Here is a 23,561-nt window from a genome sequence, read left to right as displayed (position 1 = left end):
CCACAGGGGTGAGAGGTCTCTATCATAAAATAAATTGAAGACTCTAAAATCTCCCACATGCCAAATTTGGTTCCATTTGCTTGATTAGTACACAAATTATAAGGAAATTTGTATTTCATTTGTATGGGAGCCTCCCTCTTAAAAGGGGAAGGGGTCGTAATTCACCATAGAAAAAGTTTCTGCCATCCAAAACTCCCACATGCCAAATTTGGTTCCATTTGCTTGATTAGTTCTCGAGATAAGAGGAAATTTGCATTTCATTTGTATGGAAGCCCACCCTCTTAACCTTCCTAGTGCATTGGGGTCGTTTTCGACCCATCGGCATACTTACAAAGCTTGATACTCAGTAACGGAAGGAGCTAGAGACTTGAAATTGTCTGACTTTTCCTAACTTTCGAGAACTATCATTGCGGGGGAGTTTCAGCTTTCAGCGACATCTAGAAGCGCTACAGTAAAAAAAGTTACATATTATGCATTGGGGTCGAAAACGACCCAAGTTTTGAAATTGCTCTCATTCATCCATTTTCAATCCGAATTTCGTTTTCTTTACCACGTTTGAAAGGTATGGCCAAAAACTGGCACCCGAGGTATGTTAGGGATTATTTGTTGACTAATGGCCACTTCTGCGTCGGTTTCGGAACAGCCACTACCAGGTCCGGGGGACATTTGTATACGTCGAGATAATTCTCTTTGCGGCACATCAATCAGTTTGGATTGATAAAATAAGACTAACTGAAGTACAATGGGGACATTTTGGACCCAAATGGCCGGAACATCCGGTACCCGGTTTTAGGGGACAATTTCGATTTTGAAGATGATTTCTCTTGTGACACGTCGAATTACATCTGTTTGATAACATAAGACTATTGAAAGCATAATAAAGACATTTTGAAAGCAAATTGCCACGTCAGAATTGGTCCCGGAACATCCGGTACCCGGTTTTCGGAGGACATTTTTGGATTTCGAAATAATTCATCTTGCGGCAAATCAAATCACATCGCATTGATAAAATAACAATATGATGGAAGTACAATGTGGCATTAGTCGCATATAATCCGGTACCCTGTATTTATAATGAACCATAAAACGTGGCAATTCGGGCTGATGAATTACCCTGTAAACCAAAAATGTCCCAAAAAACCGGGTACCAGATGGTCCGGAACCGACGGTGAAATGATCATTTGGCTCCAAAATGTTTCCATTGAACTTCCATTAGTGTTATTTTATCAAGCCAATGTGACTTGATGTGCCGCATAATCTTATCCAAGAATGTTCTCATAAACCGTGCATCCGATGTTCCGGAACCGATGATGAAATGGCCATTTGTTTTCAAATTGTCCCCATAGCTCTTGTAATTGTCTGATTTGATCAAGGCGTTGTGATTTGATGTGCCGCAAGATGAATTATTTCAAAATTCAAAAATGTCCCCCGGAATCAGTTACCGGATGTTCCGGAACCGATGGTAAAGTGGTCATTTGGCTTCTAAATGACCTTATTTCACTTCCATCAGTCTTATTTGATTAAGATGTCGCAAGATGAGTTTTCCCAAAAACCGGGTACCGGATGTTCCGGGATCAATGCTGATGGGGCCATTTGCTTTCAAAATATCTTTATTATATTTTCAATAGTCTTATGTTATCAAGCTGATGTAATTCGACGAGTCGCAAGATATATATCCCAAAATTCAAAATTGCCCCCTAAAACCGGGTACCGGATGTTCCGGAACCGACGCAGAAGTGGCCATTAGTCAACAAATATTCCCTAACATACCTCGGGTGGCCTAGACGTGATTCCTGGGAAGACGGTGGTCCCGACATTCGTCCAGGCTCGACAGTTTTCTATACAGATGGTTCAAAAATGGACAATCAAGTGGGAGCAGGAGTCACTGGCCCAGGAATAGACATGTCAATTTCTATGGGCAGATGGCCAACTGTATTCCAAGCTGAAATACAAGCAATTCTAGAATGTACGACTGTGTGCTTGCGCAGGAACTATAAACATTCAAATATATGCATCATGTCCGACAGCCAAGCAGCTCTAAACGCTCTAAAGTCGGCGACATGCACATCAAAACTTGTCTGGGAATGTATTCAATCACTCCAAAAGTTGTCTCGTCGTAACCAAGTCAACTTGTACTGGGTCCCAGGTCACTGTGGAATTGATGGAAATGAGAGAGCTGATGCACTAGCAAGACTCGGATCATCTCATCAATTTGTAGGACCTGAGCCCTTCTGTTGCTTATCTGCTTCTGCTTTAAAAATGGAGCTAAAAGCATGGGAATGTACGAAAGTGGAATCAAATTGGAATAACACTTTCAATGCTAGGCAGTCGAAACGTTTCATCTCTCCAAACGTTTCAATTACTCGCAAAATACTGGAGCTTTCGAAGAAAGATCTAAGCATTTATACTGGTCTTATAACAGGACATTGTCCGAGCCGCTATCATCTGAAGCTAATGGGAAAACTTCATGATGATATATGTCGCTTCTGCGGCATAGAAAAAGAAGACTCGGAACACCTGTTATGCCGATGTCCGGCAATTCTCAATAAAAGATTAAGGTTCTTCGAAAGAGGGCTGTTAGAACCCTCTGATATTTGGAAAACAACTCCCAGCGCAGTAGTGCACTTCATCCGAAGTGCATCACCGGGCTGGACAAATGCTATTAGTCAAACAATGACAATCACTTCTGCTAGTGGTGCGTCATCTTGACAACATAGCTATAATAAAACGGGGAATATATCACAATAGATCAAACAAATGGTCGCAGTGATAAAAATACCCAACATGGAAAAAAAATACCTCGGGTGCCAGTTTTTGGCCATACCTTTCAAACGAGGTAAAGAAAACAAAATTCGGATTGAAAATGGATGAATGAGAACAATTTCAAAACTTGGGTCGTTTTCGACCCCCAATGCATAATATGTAACTTTTTTCTAATGCATTAGGAAGGTTAAGGGGGGAGATGGGTCAGAACTCGCTTTCTAAAGAGGAGAGGGGTCTCAATTCACCATAGAAAAAAAACTTGCCTCCAAAACCACTTACATGTCAAATTTGGTTCCATTTGCTTGATTAGTTCTCGAGTTATGAGGAAATTTGTTTTTCGTTTGTATGGGAGCCCCCCTCCTAAAGTGGGGAGGGGTCCTAATTCACCATAGAAAATATTCTTGCCTACAAAAACACCCACATGCTAAATTTGGTTCCATTTGCTTGATTAGTTTTAGAGTTATGCAGAAATTTGTGTTTCATTTGTATGGGAGCCCCTCTTAGTTGAGGGAGGGGTCTCTAACCATCACTAAAACCTTTCCTGGCCCCAAAAACCTCTACATGCAAATTTTCACGCCGATCGGTTCAGTAGTTTTTGATTCTATAAGGAACATCCCGACAGACAGACAGAAATCCATTTTTATATATAAGATTACTAGCTGACCCGACAAACTTCGTATTGCCACAAATTAAACTGTGTTGTACATAAATCGTGAATCTCGGATGACCTTTGTCACAATCTCGAGTTTTGCAAGTTTCTGAGGAGTTCATGGGTGTTTTAATATACAAATTTTTCTCACAGTAAAGTAGAAATAACTCCCCCCATTGCGTAGCCTGATAAAATAAAGCGGATAGCATTTAAATATTCGCCATCATTACAAACCATTTCGCCGAATACCATTTTACGGAACACCAATTCTCGGTTGACCATAACGCGGGATATAGAGTTTCGCAGAATACCATTTCGCGAAAAACCTTACGCAGGATGTACAGTGGACCCCCGTTCGTTTGAACGATTCCTCATGCAGACTAACGGGGTTGATTTTTAATTTGAACAACTGTCAACCCTAAATATGCTGGAACTTGTGTGAACTGGTCGCCCTACTCTTTGTTACTGTTTTGGTGTTTTGATTCAGTTGAAAGTTGGAAGCAGCGAATATTTCATTCTCCGATCGAATTTCTATCATAATATTTGGGAAAACGCAATGTGAAACAGATTAAACACGCTAGATCAGTACAAACAAATCGCGTTAATGCGCATTGTCTGCATAAGCAAATGATGTCATGTTGAGAATGACATTTGAACCATTTTTAATTTGCACGTCGTGCAAACCAACGGGGTGCAAATTAAAAAGTGTTCAGATTAAAAACGGTCAAACGAACGGGGGTCCACGGTATCATTTCACAGAAAATCTTTTCGTAGAAAGTACCATTTCACAGGGGTGACCCAACTGAAGGAAAGTATTAGAGGTCAGTAGATCTAGAAAAATAAATATACCTAGATAGAGGTGATCTCTACGGAGGGCTGCCGCCCGCAGTGGCCGGCGCTTCCGACGGCAGGTCGCTGGCAACACTCGCGGCCTATGGCCGTCTCGCGCTGAATTTTTTTTTTTTTTTTTTGTTAGATTATAGTCACTTTAACAGCTTATGTCATTCGTGACTTCTGCGGGGCCGGGATTTGAACCTGGGTCCTCGGCGTGAGAGGCGTGAATGCTAACCACTACGCCGGGACTGACCCCTATCGCGCTGAATTATCTAATGTTACTATTGATAGTTTTTGGTGGTCTTGCTATTGATTAGTTTTATGAGAGTCTAAAATTTCTCGAGTTCGATTAGTTTTTGAGTTACGCAAAAATTTCTGTTTTATTTGTATGATAGTCCTTATCCCCCTACCACAGGAGTGAGGGTTTTCAAACCATCATTAAAAACATTACTGCCTCCAAAACCCCCACATGCCAAATTTGGTTCCATTTGCTTGATTACTTTTCGAGTTATGAGGAAATTTGTATTTCATTTGTATGGGAGCCCCCATCCTAAAAAGTTAAGGGGTCCTAATTCATCATAGAAAAATTTCATGCCTCCAAAAACACCCACATGCCAAATATGGTTCCATTTGATTAATTCATTCTTGAGTTATGAGGTAATTTGTATTTAATTTGCATAGGAGCCCCCTCCTAAAGTAGGGAAAGGTTTCAATTCACCATAGAAAAAATTCTTGTCTCCAAAAACACCCACATGTCAAATTTTGTCCCATTTGCTTGATTAGTTCTCGAGTTATGAGGAAATTTGTATTTCATGTGTATGGAAGCCCCCCCTCTTAAAAGGGAGAGGGGTCATTATTCCTCTCCTAAAGAGGGGCGGGATCTCAATACATCAAAGAAAAAAAATTGACTACAAAAACACCTACATGCTAAATTTGGTTCCACTTGCTTGATTAGTTCACGAGTTATAAGGAAATTTGTATTTCATTTGTATGGGAGCCCCCCTCCTAAAAAGGTAAGGGGTCCTGAAAACTTCATAGAAAAAATTCATGCCTCCAAAAACACCCACATGGCAAATATGGTTCCATTTGATTAATTAGTTCTCGAGTTATGAGGAAATTTGTATTTCATTTGTATAGGAGCCACCCGTCCTAAAGTACGGAGAGGTTTCAATTTACCATAGAAAAAATTCTTGTCTTCAAAAACACCCACATGTCAAACATTGTTCCATTTGCTTGATTAGTTCTCGAGTTATGAGGAAATTTGTATTTCATGTGAATGGAAGCCCCCCCTCCTAAAAGGGAGAGGGGTCATCATTCCCCTTCTAAAGAAGGGAGGGTTCTCAATTCACCATAAAAGAAATTGCCTACAAAAACACCCACATGCTAAATTTGGTTCCATTTGCTTGATTAGTTCTCGAGTTATAAGGAAATTTGTATTTTATTTGTATGGGAGCTCCCCCTCCTAAAAAGGTAAGGGGTCTCAATTCATCATAGAAAAAATTCAAGCCTCCAAAAACACCCACATGCCAAATATGGTTCCATTTGATTAATTAGTTTTCGAGTTATGAGGAAATTTGTGTTTCATTTGTATAGGAGCCCCCCCTCCTAAAGTGGGGGGGGGGGGCCTCAATTCACCATAGAAAAAAATCTTGTCTCCAAAAACACCCACATGTAAAATTTTGTTCCATTTGCTTGATTAATTCTCGATTAATTCCCTGGCACCAAAAACCCCTACATGCAAATTTTCAATCCGATCGGTTCAATAGTTTTCGATTCTATAAGGAACATAGAGCAGACAGAAATCCATTTTTATAGGCATAGATTTGTATGGGAGCCCCCCCCCCCCCTCTTAGTGGGGGGAGGGGTCTTTTGCCATCGAGAGAACCTTCCGTAGCCCCAAAAACCCCTACATGCAAATTTTCACGCCAATCGGTTCAGTAATTTACGATTCTAAAAGGAACATAGGGACAGACAGACAGACAGAAATCCTTTTTTATAGGTATTGATGATGATGATGATTATCGATTGATTCATAATGCGCTGATAATTCAACAAGTGTGGTGATATATGCAATGAAGAGATTTCATCATGGTGTGGATGGAATCGTAAACCGACCAATGACAATCAAGTGTGTCGTCAAACTCCAAAAACACACCGCATTCTTCGGCGCAGTTTGTTTTTGTAGTTTGACGTCGATTACTGATTTTTCGCAACTAATCCCATCAAATGGCTTCTTCTTCTTCTGTATCAGACACCGGTGAAAACCTTATACAAATGCTTTCAGTTTACACACTATGGAAACGCCTGATTAGGCATCTGAAGTAGATAGGAAAATACAAAAAAGGGGGGTTGCAAAAAATGCGTATTCACGTTCGTCAAACGTTATTCGGGAATGTCTGCCTAATGGCGGGTAATAAATATATAGTACCAATCAATTAAACCTACCTATAGATGATCTCCTTGCTCAGTAGTCCAACTCTGGAGTAGTGCTTTGCTTTAATGGTATACAAACTACTTTCGCCTGTTAGTACTGCTAGACCCCCCACAACGTCACCGGGATGAATAGCAACAGTATGGTTTTCGGATTTGTCTAGTTTTTTGTTGCAACCAATGTTGATCTGTGGATATTGCGCTATTGTTAATCCGCCGCTAATAACAAAAATAAGGAGTACATCCTAAAACAAGGAATCAAGTTTCAAATTTCATGACCATACACTTGAAATGTCATGAAAACTTACATCACTGCGACCTTGATGCGTTAACGTTGTACCAGGAGCAATTTCCTTTAAAACAATGTTGTCTTCGATGAAGGGTCTGTCTCCTTCCTTTAAACCTAATTCCTTAAGAAAACCTTCAATAGCTATTGACTTCATTACAGTATCTTCCATCGGTTCACTCGGAAGTGCAGAAGTGCGCCTACTTCCAACGTGATCAGCTAAATCCGCAAGCATGTCCGGTTTGGTTTCACTATTTGTTGCTTGACCCACCAACGAGTGGGAAGGCATCTGCACGTCCGAAGGAATTCGACGATGACCAGGACTATTTTTCATTGGGACGACGACTTTTTTACGCTGAGATGAGCACTGAAAAGAGAAGAATTCCATATATGTCATAAAACTAAATAAGGTTGTACAACATTTTCCCAAAAACCGTTTTCCCGAAACCCAGTTCCCCGAAGGATATTTTCCCGAAGCCTATTTTCCCGAATGAAATGTTTTCTCGAATGTACCACTTTCCCGAAAACCATTTCCCTGAATATACTACTTCCCCGAACACCATTTCCCCGAATGTAATACTTCCCCGAAAACCGTTTGCCCGAATATACCATTTCCCCGAAAAGTAACGTTTTATATTTCTAGATCACATATTATATGGGCGTTGAAGCTAAGTACATCAGAGATCAGAGTATTAGGCATTACAGCGAAAAGCGCAAATTCCGTTCGGCTAATTTTGGCTCCTAATCCTGTGCAAATAGCATTAAAGGCAACAATATCTCTCTACAAAACATGCACATTTCCTTCAACAATGCTTGAATAAACGTTCAAATATTTTGGTCGAAAATGTTCTGTACGTTCCGCTAGGAAACCGCCACCTTTAGACCAAGCGTATGAAATTAGGCGTCGCACGGAATTACGGCACCTCACGGACTCAACGAATGGTTGTCCTCTTCTCTAGAAAACTAAACACCAGAAAATAAAATAACGAAGGATATTCCCCAGAATCATTCTCCAGAAAATCAATGCAATGCTCAGGAAGTACTATTCCAGAAAACCAATTCCAAGTATCAAATTCCTGAGAACCGATTCCCAGAAAGTACAATTTGCCAAAAAGCTATTGGCAAGAAAGAACCAATATCCAGAAAAATATTTAACCCTAGAGCGGTCGCGTTAAAAAAGTTACGTAAGCGGTCGCGGTCGCGTCGTGTACTGAGTACACGGCGAACAATACTGCCTATCAGTGCTGTTAATATTCATCAGCATAACGTTCAAACTTCTGGATTATCAGTCTAACTTGCACTGAAAATCTGCTTGCTGTGATCAAACGTACATAATAACTAAATGCAGCAAGCATGAGCTTCATGCACGAGAATATAGAATATCAATGCCCTGTGATATTGTAACAAACTGATATTCACGTTTGAGCAGTGAAAATCAATAAAAAAAATGTTGTGGTTTAGCATCTATTGCGTTCAGCTGTTGGACATAAGATTTTTCTTTTCATTAACTGCATTTAAAATTATTTTTTACAGAAGTGATAATCACCTTCTGGATTTGAACATCACTTTCTCCTGTTGTATTTTTACGATATATTGAACTTGTATACTATGATGAAAATCATTGTGCAGTTGTACATGCGAATCTCAGAGGCATAAAAAACAATGTATGCTGAGAAAAAAGATTCTCTGTTTTGTTTGAAATTCGGTGATAATTTAAGGCCCTGCTGCCTATATCTCAGGACTGTCATGAGATAGAAGGTTGCGGTTTTCGACAAAGTTGTTTATCTATTTGAGACTCATCTGGAAACGAACAATAAAGTTTGAGAACTGATTCGCTAGATGGCGCAAATGGCAACCAAAATAAATGATTCTAGAATCTCGATACTAGATTCTCTAATATCTCGGGACTGAGAAGAGATAGAAGGTTGCTGTCTTTGGCAAAGTTGTTTATCTGGACGAGATCAATCTGACTGCGGACAACAAAATTCGGAACTTATACGATAGATGGCGCTTATAACGACCATATTGATTTTTTTGGAATATCTCAGAGTCGTGACGAGATAGAATGTTACTGTGTTCTACAGAGCTATTTGTTCGAACAAGACACATTTGGTAATGCCTAACAATCCTATAATCGCCTCTATTCTACATACAAATCGGAGCCGGATCCGATCAGAAATTGCACTTCGATCGATATACAACGTATGCTATAACACGCATCGATCGGGACGTTTCTGATCGGAACGGGCCCGATCGGAACGTAGAATCGAGGTGAATATTCTTATTACGGTCACTTATATCATACAGGAAATAACACACACGTAATACAAGGAAACAGTAAAGTATTCGAGCCCAATGAAAAAAGCAAGCTGTATACAAATGAGTATCACGAGAGTGCACTTCAGTCGTGTTGTCGCGTTAGCAAAAGAAATAGCTTTGGTTTTATCATCACGCACACGTTAATAACTGCAAGCATCAACGTAGCCGTTAAGCCTACCCGCCAAGTTAGCTCCGGGCTACGATGCTGGCCCAACAAGCCAGTCGTCGTATGTTCGAGTCTCGACTGGGCGGTGCCGCTACAGAGTTAATAGGATCTTTGCACTAGCCCAGTGATTTTCCTGTACTCTAATAACCGGCAGCGAAGTCTATCGATAAAGAAGGGTCAAGTTCTGAAGGACGTTTATACCCATGCATGGTTTTGCTTTGCTGATAAATCTAGATTTTACCAGATTTGTTATTGCATGCCAGACAAAGTTCAAAATCTTCCAGATATTTGGTAATGTCCCAGATTTTTGCCAGATTTCTGTTTCTCCGTTCTGCAAAAGAGTCATCAACCCTAATTTCAGACAACATTTAGTATCTGCGTTGAACAAAACTGGCAAGACGTTTCCCGAAAAATTCCTCCCCATCGGTCAAATTGATCGCCAGATTTTGGCGAGACATTTATGCGTGTTTGCCAGATTTCTGAATAAACCTATTAGAAACCCTGGGAAGAATAGGGACTCAAACACTCTCTAAAATATTTTTGAATAATGTGATGGAAACGCAGCACGGGTTTCCAGAAATCTTTTCCTGGTGATCTTTCTTGCTAGAAGATGTAGACGACGAAATTGCGTCGTCAAAAGCATTTTGATCAGTCTGTGCACTTCATCTTGTCTTTTGATGAAAGTTAAGCAATACGTATCAATTGCTTCTGTCAGAAATCCATAGAAATAGCTGTTGATTGGCTGGAATTGACTACGCAATCAATGATGAAAAGGACAACGATGCGTTATCTAACGTGTTTTGACTACAGAAAACACTTTGTAGCGAACAGCAGTGTTCTATGTCAAAGCAAAGCAAAGCCCAGGTGCTACATTCCGTTATCGAAACTTGACCTTCTGTTTTTATACGACAGACTTCGCAGCCAGCTGTTAGAGTACAGGACAATTGCAGGGCCAGTTGCTACGATCCTTTTGACTCTAAAAGCCTCTCCTAGCCGAGATTTGAACATACGAAGACTGGCTTATTAGGCCGGCATCGTACCTCGAGGCCAACTGGGAGGGAGTGTTCTATGTCATCATGGTTTAATAATCTTCTTTTGTAATTATTACACGGTACGGGGATTTCGGAATAAACGCGCGATCCAAAATAACCGGTAGCTATGGGTATCAGAATAGTTCTGACAGCCGAGTCCCGCTCAGCGCTATTAGGTATCATTTACAAATGTGTTGGTTAACAACACTGGAAAGGATCTCAGAGAGAGATGATTATAGAGTGCATTGGCATTAGCCTTAGCTAAGCCTTTTCTGCCATACATATCACATGGTTCCGCAATATTCCGAAAATAATTTGATTATCTCATCATCTCCACCTACTACTGACTTAATTCCGAATTTTATTTACCATCATCGGAAGTATCTTGACCTGATAAATAACTTTGTCGAAAACATCAACCTTCTATTTCGTCATGGTTCGGAAATATCGCCAAATGAATTAAATTTCACCGTATATTCCATCTAGCGGACTAGTTCCAAACTTCAGTGTTCGTTACCAAATGCGTCTTGGCTTTACAAACAACTTTGTAGTAAATAGCAATCTTCTAGCTCATTACGGTTCTAAAATATTCCTAAATGAATTTAGTTTCTTCATTATTAGCGCTATCTAGCGAATCAGTTCCGAACTTTGTTGTATATCACGGAATGTGTCTTAACTAGATAAGCAACTTTGTCGAAAGTCGCAACCTTCTATCTCTTCACAAACTTGCCCCCCAAGGTATTGCCCGCCGTGTACTCAGTACACGACGCGACCGCTTGTGTAACTGTTTTCATTTCAAAAAAGTTACGTTAGTGGTCGCGCTGGTGTACTGGGTACACGCGCGGACACACTATTCTTACAAGCATCTTTCGACCCTTTTTTTTATTTCTTTTTGCTATATTTTGGCAGAAAGAGTAGATCTTCGAATACAACCAAAACCTGGTGTGATTTGATTAAAATTTTGATGATTTTTTCGCGTTTTTCGAAAACGCGTGTACTCAGTACACTAGCGCGACCGCTCTAGGGTTGAAATAATGACGAATTTTGTTCCAGTTTTTCATGAAATATAATGTGATTACCTTTAATTGATCTTTATACAGTGTTTCGAGTAAAAGTATGGTTAAAGATGATTGTAATTATTATTGGAGCCTTGCTCTTTGTCACCCTTAAGAGTTAAGACCTAGCGCCCTTGGCGGTGGCTAGTCTGACAACCGACACTGACACTGGCCTTACCTACATGATCCGAAAACGATTTTTCTTTTATACGTTGGAAAACATACCAAGGGACCTAAGAACCAATAAAACCAATAAAAAATGATAGCCAATCCACCGTTGGATGAAGCAGACTTTCGCACGCACAAATTTGTGAATCTCCGCATACCCAGTCGTATATAGTAACCAGTTTTCAGTTGATTCCGCAAGAGCAGCAGTTATTTTCATTGGCGGGCCTAGCGCTCATTTCTAGGGGGGGCTATAGCCCCGGAATTTTTTTCGACCGTTTTATTGGTCGGCCAAGTCAATTTTTCTAAGGTGCTAAATCTCACCCCCCCCCCCTAGTTCCGCCAATTTTATGAGCAAGAATATGTGAAAACTGATTTTGTTCTGAAATGTTGAATAGTATGTTACATGTTCCGTCAAAATTCATTGACGTTTCAATTGTTTTAGCTTTATGTGTTTTTTTGCTTTTTAATTTGCAGCCTTCAGTTGTACACACCCCCGGTTTTAAGATTAATAAATTTTAAACTTATCAGTTTTGCAGCATAAAACTGCATCACCTATTCTATAATACTGCGCGGTGAAAGTAATGGCTTATTTTTAAAAACATGCTTTCCGGGATTCGAGAAATTGGTTTTCAGAAACTGTATTTTGGGAATCTAAGTAGTACTATTGAGGAAACTGATTTTCGAATTCAGTAATGCATTCAGAAAAGCATTTTTCAGAAAAACTTCATTCAGGGAAAATATTTCCCCGCATGTCATATAATCTTACATATATTTCTGTGTTGAAGATACTGGGAAAGAAAATTTGGGTAAGACCAAACACACACCTGACAACAGACTTGCAATGCAATGTAACATGACTTTTGTTCGTGGAAATCAGTATTTGGGTAAGTGGTTTTCGGGGAAATGGTACCTTCGGAAAAATATTTTTCGGGGAATTAGTACATTCAGGGAAATATTTTTCGGGGAATTAGTACATTCGGGGAAATATCTTTCGGGGAATTATTACATTCGGGGAAATATCTTTAGGGAAAATGGTTTTTGGGGAATTCGTGCATTCGGGGAAATATCTTTCGGGTAGACGAGTTTCGCGGAATTGTTATACAATCACTAAATAATTAAATAAATATAAATCAATTCCTAACTTACTTGGATATACTCAGTGCTTAAACCTAAGTAATTATGCAGTGCTGTAATGGTTACTCGCTGTAAGCGGATCATTATAACTTGAATGACGCGAATTAGTAAATCAGGACTTTCATCAAATACTTCCTTGAATGCAAACATAGGCAAGCGGATAACTTGAGAATCTTCCATTGCTCTGGCTGTGACTGTCTTGTATTGGCTGACGTTTCCCTAAAAGGACATATAATGAGGTTTTTAGCCATAAAATACAGTGTCTTCAAACTTACCACAAGCACGTCAATAAAACTCAACAAAGATGTTACCGACTCTCCCTTACGCACAACCTTGAGGGCTATTGAGCTGCCATCTGGATTATTGAGAAACACGTTAATCTGACCGGATTGCACAATGAATACACTATCGTCATTGTCTCCTACTTTAATAAGTGATTCCCCGGCAATTAAATTTTTTATTTCTGTATGTTTACAAATCTTTAAGAACACCGGTTTCTCGAAGTGGCCAAAAATTCGAATGCTTTGAAGCATATATAGAGCATCAGGCGGAACTTTGTCATTACCCTCAGCTGCTTCCTCTAAGTATTCAGCTGGAGGTTCTACCACTTGAAGCTGTATTGGGTCATTATCTCTGCGCATGTGGAGTAAACGTTTTGCGAAGCGCACCACGGCTTTTCTTTTTCTGCCCTGCACTGCCTGGCCTGATATAGACTTCACTTTTCTTAGCATACGACGACCGTAGAATAACATTTTGTCACGTTTTCGGAATCGCAATTGTGATGAATCATGGTTTTGAAATAATAATTGTGCTGCCCTGTCTCGAAGCTCTGGAATGAGAGATATTTCTAGATATTTTGCTTTTCTAGTTGAAACCCGTAGTAATCGACATGCGACATTCGATTTTATTCTCGTTCGGGGAGTTGCAAGTAGGGCGCCTCACTGTGCGATTACAACGCACTACTTGCGACATACAGAACGAGAATAAAAGCAAATGTCGCATGTCGATTACTGCGGTTTTCAAGTTGAATAGCAATAAATAGGTACATGGTTTTCAAAAATGTGATTTAGAAATTTTTCTATGAAAGTAAAGCAAAGCAACGCCTTGGTAAAACGTACCAGACATTCCTAAATTAAGATGGTTTATCTCGGATGACCAAATGTCTCAGTTGCTTACATTGATTTGACGTACCAATTAAAATGCTCAAAGAAATGTGAGACAAAATTTTCCTGAATCATTTTGCAGGCATTAAGTGGCCTATAAATGAATTTGCCATGCACTACGTTTTCTTTTATGACAAATTCAAGCTCGTTTGAATGTTTGAATAGCGATATTGTTTTTTACTTTTCAATTTTTTGCGTATGCTATTATGCATTATACGTTTCAAGAACCTCTGTCGAGATTTCAAACTTATAAGCAAGGTGAGTTAAAATAGGTGATCTAGTTTTCACAGTTTGTAGAACAGAAGTGCGCGGAACGATTGGTTAGCAACCATCGACGTTGTTAATACATTCAACAGTTTCCGCGGTAACCCAGCTAGGGTGAAAAACAAATTTGAACATTAGAAAACCTCTCTTGACTAACCTTGCTTATAAGTAAACCGATGTCAATAAAACGGTCGAATTTTACGTTTTTGGTAAACCTATCTTACTTTTTAAATATATCCGTCTCCAGCAGTAGAGCCCAATTGTAATGGAGATAAGTAACAGGAGCAAGCTTAGCGACCAGGCAAACTGGAATGAAAAATAAATTTATAAATTATTTTAAAGGACAAAAAGTTCAACACAGCAATTAAACTCATTGAAATGCATCAAGAACGTCATTACTAGTGTTCGACATCGGAACAAAAATTGAAGTTCGAGTTCCAGTCCGGTTAAAAGGCGGCACAAACTTTGGTATTCCGACTAGAAAGACTAATAATCCGGTCCGATTTGGCTCTGTTCAGGTTCCGGAACCGGAACAGAGCCAAATCGGACCAGAATAAAGGCGGAATAACAAAGTTCGTGCCGATTTTTACCGGACCGGACCTCAATTTTCGTTCCGATGTCGAACACTAGTCATTACTATGTTGCAGGAAATCGACAACTATCACCACGACTGGCACAATGTTTTATGAAACTTACGTTATTCCTCAATTCTTCTGCTATCGTATACCAATAGTCTTTAAAAATAGTTCCATAATCAGAATAAGATCTTTTTACAAGTCCTACAATATTCATTCTTCCGTTATTTTTTCTTGATCGGTATGCATTTGGAAATCTGGAATACGATCACCAGGCCTTGCCCATTGTTAATTCTTCGCTCAAGCTTCGATAATTTTCACAAAATATAATTTGGCACAAAATAATAAACTGTTAGGATAATATTGCGTCTTCTATTAATCTGCCAATAAACAAGAACTTGTACACATGTATAATAATTCAAAAAGAATATTAAATATTTTAAAACACTAAAGTTTAAAGTTGCAGAGCAGAACACGAAAAAAAAATTCAACTTGTGCCTTGTGCCAGTGCCAGCTGACGAGTAACGAAAATACGAGTAGTTAATGATGTCCGATTACTTCTCGATTAATCGAACTACTCGATTATCCGCTAAAATAATCGATTAATTTTTAATCGATTGCTTTATGCTCCGATTAGAGTGACTATATACAGAGTGGCGACAATGTCAAAATTGGAATGATAATTATCTGTCAGTGTCATTCCAATCGAGCACACAACGTATCCAACGCGTATGCAGGAAAGAGAAAGAAAAACCTAGGATAAACCGCATTGCATACATTTGGGATGACTTGGCGCCACTCTGTATATAGTCACTCTAGCTCCGATTATTAGATAATCGATAGTAGAGTGACTATATACAGAGTGGCGACAAAGTCAAAATTGGAATGATAATTCTAGATAGAATTAACAAAAGGGCGAATGTCGCAAATGTAAACAAAACGAGTGAGAGTTATTTTTTGCTGGACCAGCATAGGAAAATCAACCCTCACTCGGTTTGTTTACGCTTGCGACATTCGCCCTTTTGTTAATTCTATCTTCAATTATCTGTCAGTGTCATTCCAATCGAGCAGACGACCTATCCAACGCGTATGCAGGAAAGAGAAAGAAAAACCTTGGAAAAACCCAACCCGTAGGCACGCAACCATGTTTTCGCTGCCAACATCTCGTGTGTGCGAAAATGAGATAGCATGTCAGCACTGCGTTTCACTCAACTGCCAGCAGTCTGATTTGGGCCCGCTGTCAAATTTTGAGCTCCGGACATGCTGTCGCTGACGTTCACTGCAGCTCGTTATAGAGATGTCAATGGGGTGGAAAAACCGCATTGCATACATTTGGGATGACTTGTCGCCACTCTGTATATAGTCACTCTAATCGATAGGTGAAAAAAAGCTTCATTCGACAAGTAGTTGGCGCCGCGGAAAAATAGACCAAATCAAAGTGACGTCATCTGGCAGATACTGGCGCCCTTGTTTACAAACAGACCGCAGAGTCCAAAAAAGTTTCAGCTGTTAAACGGCAAGTTTGTTGTTTAAACAGCATTAGGACTAAATTTAAAAAGCTATTATGCCTGTAACATGTTAAAACACACGCTACATTCGCTATAAACGAAAAGGAAAATTTTTCAAAATGTAAACAAGGGCGCCAGTATCTGTCAATTGACGGTATGATGATTTGGTCTATAGACCAAATTTAGTCCTAATGCTGTTTAAACTCGGTTTAAACAACAAACTTGCCGTTTAAACAGCCTCAACTTTTTTTGATTCTGCGGTCTGTTTGTAAACAAGGGCGCCAGTATCTGCGCCAGATGACGTCACCTTGATTTGGTCGTATAGGTCTATACGTCATTTTGCCGTCAAATGACACTACTTGGTGGTTTGTTTACATATTTTTGTCACATCCAGCGGTTTCGATTTGAAATTTCGTGAAGGATTACTGCATCAGTTGCTTCAAAATGCAAGTAAGACACTTTCTCTTAAATAAAAACTAAAAGTTTTTATCATTATCTGCCGGAAAGAGATAGAAAACTCAATTCAAACTTTAACACCATGTAAACAAACCACCAAGTGCTGTCAAAAAAGTGAGGTTAGAAGCTCCCGTGTAATGCTCTATAATGATGTTTTTATTTCAAGCTGTCAAAACACGTCAAAACTAGAAATACTCAGAGGTGAGAGAAACGTGAAAGCAGCCATCTTGGGAGCCCGTCGAGCAGCGAGAATAGACCAAATCAAGGTGACGTCATCTGGCAGATACTGGCGCCCTTGTTTACAAACAGACCGCAGAGTCCAAAAAAGTTTCAGCTGTTAAACGGCAAGTTTGTTGTTTTAAACAGCATTAGGATAAATTTAAAACGCCATTATGCCTTTAAAATGTTAAAATACACGCTACATTCGCTATAAACGAAAAGGAAAATTTTCCAAAATGTAAACAAGGGCGCCAGTATATGTCAATTGACGGTATGATGATTTGGTCTATAGACCAAATCATCATACCGTCAATTGACAGATACTGGCGCCCTTGTTTACATTTTGGATTTTTTCCTTTTCATTTATATGGCTAACTAGCTGACCCGACAAACTTCGTATTGCCACAAATTAACCTGTGTTGTACATAAATCATGAATCTCGGATGATCTTTGACACTTCTCGAGTTTTGCAAGCCCCCCAGTGGGCGGCGCTTCCGACGGCGGGTCACCGGCAACACTCGCGACCGGCTCGTCCTGAATGATCTAGTGTTACTATAGATAGTTTTTGTGGTCTTGTTATTGATTAATGTTTTATGGAAGAGTCTCGAATTTCTCGAGTTGGATTAGTTTTTGAGTTTCGCAAAAATTTCTGTTTTATTTGTATGAGAGTCCATATCCCCCTACCACAGGGGTGAGAGGTCTCTAACTATCATAAAATAAATTCAAGACTCAAAAATCTCCTACATGCTAAATTTGGTTCCATTTGCTTGATTAGTACTCAAATTATAAGGAAATTTGTATTTCATTTGTATGGGAGCCCACCCTCTTAAAAGGGAAAGGGGTCGTAATACACCACAGAAAAAAAATTCTGCCATCTAAAACTCTCACATGCCAAATTTGGTTCCATTTGCTTGATTAGTTCTAAAGTTATGAGCAAATTTGTATTTTGTTTAAATGGGAGCCCCCCCACCCTCCCCCCCTCCTAAAAAGGTAAGAAGTCCTAATTCATCATGGGAAAAATGGTTGCCTCCAAAAAAACCCACATGCCAAATATGGTTCCATTTGCTTGATTAGTTCTCGAATTATGAGGAAATTTGTATTTCGTTTGTATAGGACCCCCCCTCCTAAAGTGGGGAGGGGTCTCAATTCATCTTTGAAAAAAAAATTGTCTCCAAAAACACACACATGCCAAATTTGGTTCAATTCGCTTGATTAGTTCTCGAGTTATGAGGAAATTTGTATTTCATTTGTACAGGAGCCCCTCCTCTTAAAGTGGGGAGGGGTCCTAATTCACCATAGAAAATTTTCTTGCTCTCGAAAACCTTCACGTGCCAAATTTGGTTGCATTTGCTTGATTAGTTCTCGAGTTATGAGGAAATTTGTATGGAAGTCCCCCCTCTTAAAGGGGAGAGGAGTTATAATTCCTCTTATAAAGAGGGAAGGGGTCTCAATTCACCATAGAATAAATTCTTGTCACCAAAAAAAACACCCACATGCCAAATGTTGTTCTATTTGCTTGATTAGTTCTCGAGTTAGGAAGAAATTTGTATTTCATTTGTACAGGAGCCCCCCCTCTTAGAGTGGGGAGGGGTCCTAATTCACCGTAGAAAATTTTCTTGCCCTCGAAAACCTTCACATGCCAAAGTTGGTTCCATTTGCTTGATTAGTTCTCGAGTTATGAGGAAGTTTGTATGGAAGCCCCCCCTCTTAAAGGGGAGAGGAGTTACAATTCCCCTTATAAAGAGGGAGGGGTCTCAATTTACCATAGAATAAATTCTTGTCACCGAAAACACCCACATGCCAAATTTGGTTCTATTTGCTTGATTAGTTCTCGAGTTATGAGGAAATTTGTATTTCATTTGTATAGGAGCCCCTCCTCTTAAAGTGGGGAGGGGTCCTAATTCACCATAGAAAATTTTCTTGCTCTCGAAAACCTTCACGTGCCAAATTTGGTTGCATTTGCTTGATTAGTTCTCGAGTTATGAGGAAATTTGTATGGAAGTCCCCCCTCTTAAAGGGGAGAGGAGTTATAATTCCTCTTATAAAGAGGGAAGGGGTCTCAATTCACCATAGAATAAATTCTTGTCACCAAAAAAAACACCCACATGCCAAATGTTGTTCTATTTGCTTGATTAGTTCTCGAGTTAGGAAGAAATTTGTATTTCATTTGTACAGGAGCCCCCCCTCTTAGAGTGGGGAGGGGTCTTAATTCACCGTAGAAAATTTTCTTGCCCTCGAAAACCTTCACATGCCAAAGTTGGTTCCATTTGCTTGATTAGTTCTCGAGTTATGAGGAAGTTTGTATGGAAGCCCCCCCTCTTAAAGGGGAGAGGAGTTACAATTCCCCTTATAAAGAGGGAGGGGTCTCAATTTACCATAGAATAAATTCTTGTCACCGAAAACACCCACATGCCAAATTTGGTTCTATTTGCTTGATTAGTTCTCGAGTTATGAGGAAATTTGTATTTCATTTGTACAGGAGCCCCCCCTCCTAAAGTGGGGAGAGGTTCTTATTCATCATAGAAAACATTCTTGCCGCCAAAAACACCCACATGCCAAATTTGGTTCCATTTGCTGGATTAGCTCTCGAGTTATAAGGAAATTTGTATTTCGTTTGTATAGGAGCCCCCCCCCTCTTAAAGTGGGGAGGGGTCTCAATTCATCATAGAAAAAAATTTTGTCTTCAAAAACACACACATGCCAAATTTGGTTCCATTTGCTTGATTAGTTCTCGAGTTATGAGGAAATTGGTATTTCATTTGTACAGGAGCCCCCCCTCTTAAAGTGAGGAGGGGTCCTAATTCAACATAGAAAATTTTCTTGCCCTCGAAAACCTTCACATGCCAAATTTGGTTCCATTTGCTTGATTAGTTCTCGAGTTATGAGGAAATTTGTATGGAAACCCCCCCTCTTAAAGGGGAGAGGAGTTATAATTCCCCTTATAAAGAGGGGAGGGGTCTCAAATTATCCTAGAATGAATTCTTGTCACCGAAAACACCCACATGCCAAATTTGGTTCTATTTGCTTGATTAGTTCTCGAGTTATGCAGAAATTTGTGTTTCATTTGTATGGGAGCCCCCCCTCTTAGTGGGGGTAGGGGTCTCTAGCCATCACTAAAACCTTTCCTGGCCCCAAAAACCTCTACATGCAAATTTTCACGCCGATTGGTTCAGTAGTTTTTGATTCTATAAGGAACACAGAACAGACAGACAGACAGACAGACAGACAGACAGAAATCCTTCTTTATAGGTATAGATAACGAATGTAGCGTGTGTATTAAACATTTTACAGGCATAATGGCTTTTAAAATTAGTCACATTGCAGTTTAAACAACAATCTTCCGTTTAAACAACGGAATCTTTGTTGGATTCTGCCGTCTGTTATGTAAACAAGGGCGCCAGTATCTGCCAAATGACGTCACCTTGATTTGGTCTATTGTCAAAAGGGAGCCAATCGAACACGCACACTGTTTGCTAAAATGTTTGATTAACAAGTATTGAAATAGTTATGAAATCTACACGGAGCGAAAAAGCTCCAGTTTGTTTCAAACAAAATGATTGTTGATTTAAACCTCAATAAAAGATTTTTATAACAACCTGAAAATATTGTTGTTTCAAACGAGATTCTGTTTGAATCAAGAAAATAACAGTTTTGAATTAAAAGTAAAGAAATTTCAAATTTGAACTTAACATTGATATAACAATAAATATTTTCATTTCAATCATACATTTCAGTTTGAAACAAAACAAAATTTTTGTTTGTGCGTAAAACAACCATAAATATGGTTGAAACTACATTTTTATTTTCCGTGTACTTAAACTTTTGTCACGCACCTTGAATATTATACTCGGACACAGTATCCGCCGCGTCCAAATTACTTGAAATAATCGTAAGCGATGCTTTAATTCGTAGCACTAAACATTACATTTCCTCTAACCAACATGGATTTGTGGCTGGCCGCTCTGTGACGACGAACCTACTTGACTTTACTTCCAATTGCATTACTGAAATGGAGCGCAAAGTGCAAGTAGACGTAATATATACTGATTTAAAAGCTGCCTTCGATCGCATCAATCATCGCATATTGCTTGATAAAATATTACGACTGGGTGTTTCGCAACAGTTTGTTACATGGTTACGCTCGTATTTGTGCGACAGAGTTTTACAAGTGAAACTTGGCTCGAAGGTATCGTCCCCGTTTACGAATCAATCTGGTGTCCCACAAGGCAGTAACTTAGGACCACTTTTATTTATTCTATTCTTTAACGACGCTGCCTCTGCCCTCGAAAGAGGATGTAGACTGGTTTATGCTGATGATTTTAAAATCTACTTGACGATTCGTTGCATCGAGGATTGTTATCGCCTTCAACTTCTCTTGGACACATTTGTAAATTGGTGCAAAGTGAATAACATGACTATCAGCGTTTCTAAATGCGAAATTATGACGTTTCACCGAATCAAATCGCCTATAGTTTTCGACTACAAAATTGACGACCAGATATTAAAAAGGGTTGAGCATGTGAATGACCTTGGGGTGATTCTCGATCCGAAACTAACGTTCGATCGTCACCGTACAACGATGATCTCAAAAGCGACTCGCCAGTTGGGATTTATTGCAAAAATTGGACGAGATTTTAAAGATCCGCATTGCCTTAAGGCCCTGTATTGCTCCTTAGTTCGTCCCCTTCTCGAAAATGCGTGCCTAATTTGGACTTCACATCAACTCTATTGGAACCTTTGAATTGAGCGAGTGCAGAGGAGGTTCATAAGATTGGCACTGCGTAGTTTGCCTTGGCGGGACCCGGAAAATCTACCTCCGTATCCGGATCGCTGTCGCTTACTTGGTCTAGATACCTTAGAACGTCGTTGGAACATCCAAAAAGCTTTGTTTGTGGCAAAACTGTTACACGGCGAAATTGACTCGCCGCAATTACTATCGCTGGTGAATTTTCGCGCAGCACAAAGGACTCTGCGACCATCATCACTGCTGACCAACCGCTTTCACCGCACTGAATTTGGCCGCAATGAACCGATTGCATCGTGTACTAGAATGTTTAGTCGTGTTGAAGAATATTTCGAATTTGGTGATCCTTTGCATAAATTTAAACGATTGATTACAAGCTCTAGCTTATTATAGTGTAGTTCATTAAGACTGACAAGTCAGATGAATTGTAAAAATAAAGAAAATAAAGCTTTGCTATGCATTTTACACTGATTAAGTTGAAAGATATATCGCTCTGTTATGCAAAATTTATGTAAATAAAACAGAAGCGGATCATGTTGAAAACAATCAAGTCACATTGCTACAGCATTTTGCTCCGCAGCAAATGCTGACAGTTTTTGTACACTGATGCCAAATCGCTTTAGTTTCCGCGTATCTCTTACTGTGAGTATTTCTAGTCAAAACACATACTAATCCTAGAGTGACTATATACAGAGTGGCGACAATGTCAAAATTGGAATGATAATTATCTGTCAGTGTCATTCCAATCGAGCAGACAACCTATCCAACGCGTATGCAGGAAAGAGAAAGAAAACCCTACACTGAGAAAAAAACCATGGTAATGCGAAACATGTATGCATGGTCATCTTAACTATATTGCAATATTGTAGCGCTTACCATGATTATTGTCAACTTGAGAAGTTTCGTGGTTAAAACTACTATGACAACAAGCAAATCGCTGACTATTTCCGTGGTTAAATTGACTTTTCTCTTATACTTCTAATGACAATATTTTTGCAGCTTGATATAACAATATTGAATTGTCAACAGGACCATAAAATTGGTAACTTACTAACTGTAAGAATATCATGGTAGTTTTAACATTTTTATGGGTTATCGTAACAGTATAAGTTTAGTGCTTTTCAACCGACTATGGAAACGCGTTTCTTGATGACAATTTTATGTTTATTTTGCCCTTTTTCTTTCTGTCATTTGAAACCGCACCGCCATTACGAAAAATTTGAGTCACGAGTGATGTGCTTAGTTGTGAGTTTTTTTGTTTTTATTAAATTTTTTTTTGATATTATGAACAGTTTGTTAGTGCAAAACAAATAATAAAAAAAATCTAATCTTTAAGTGACAAATTGCATTAAATTATTTTCTGTGTACGTGAAAACAGGTTGAATTATTTTACTGTGTAGTGTACTAACAAAAACAAACTGCTAAACTGTTATGGTGTAATCGGTGTTATTTATAGCTTGTCTGTTTTATTTTTTTAATTGCGGATGGTGCTGGACTTCCGCTCTAAACAGTTCAATCGGTGGTTTAGACGTGTCCGTGAAGTGTTTTTGGATAAAACGTGAAATGATGTCCAAATATTTCCATTTAACTTAGCTGCGGCGAGGGAGCTGCGGGATAGACTGTTGGAAACGTATATTTGGAACTGTAATAAAGGCAATTTATATATCCTATCTGCATGCAGACCATCATCTATAGGTAGTATTCGATATTTTTTGATTGTATGAATTATTGGTATTATCTTTTCTTTAATATTCGTCAGGTATATTTGGATTACTACACATGAGACGCAAACTACTA

The 23,561-nt window shown here is 39.2% G+C and overlaps 1 protein-coding gene across 2 annotated transcripts in view; it reads right to left on the bottom strand.

Moving 5' to 3' along the window:
* Positions 1-15,339, bottom strand: part of LOC128739589 (neuropathy target esterase sws) — a 46,391-nt gene extending 31,052 nt beyond the window's left edge. For both annotated transcript variants that reach the window (XM_053835086.1, XM_053835093.1), the window contains exons 1-6: positions 14,959-15,339; positions 14,487-14,568; positions 13,111-13,664; positions 12,848-13,054; positions 6,985-7,329; positions 6,692-6,921 (exon numbers count right to left, since the gene is read on the bottom strand). In XM_053835086.1, the coding sequence (XP_053691061.1) occupies positions 6,692-6,921; positions 6,985-7,329; positions 12,848-13,054; positions 13,111-13,664; positions 14,487-14,568; positions 14,959-15,054 (1,514 nt within the window). In that variant the 5' untranslated portion in view covers positions 15,055-15,339. The remainder of the gene's footprint in view (positions 1-6,691; positions 6,922-6,984; positions 7,330-12,847; positions 13,055-13,110; positions 13,665-14,486; positions 14,569-14,958) is intronic.
* Positions 15,340-23,561: the final 8,222 nt, after the last annotated feature.

Source organism: Sabethes cyaneus, chromosome 1, assembly GCF_943734655.1.
Source record: "Sabethes cyaneus chromosome 1, idSabCyanKW18_F2, whole genome shotgun sequence".
Lineage (NCBI taxonomy): Eukaryota > Metazoa > Arthropoda > Insecta > Diptera > Culicidae > Sabethes > Sabethes cyaneus.
Note: the sequence above shows the minus strand (reverse complement) of the source record. Positions and strands in the feature narration are given on the sequence as shown.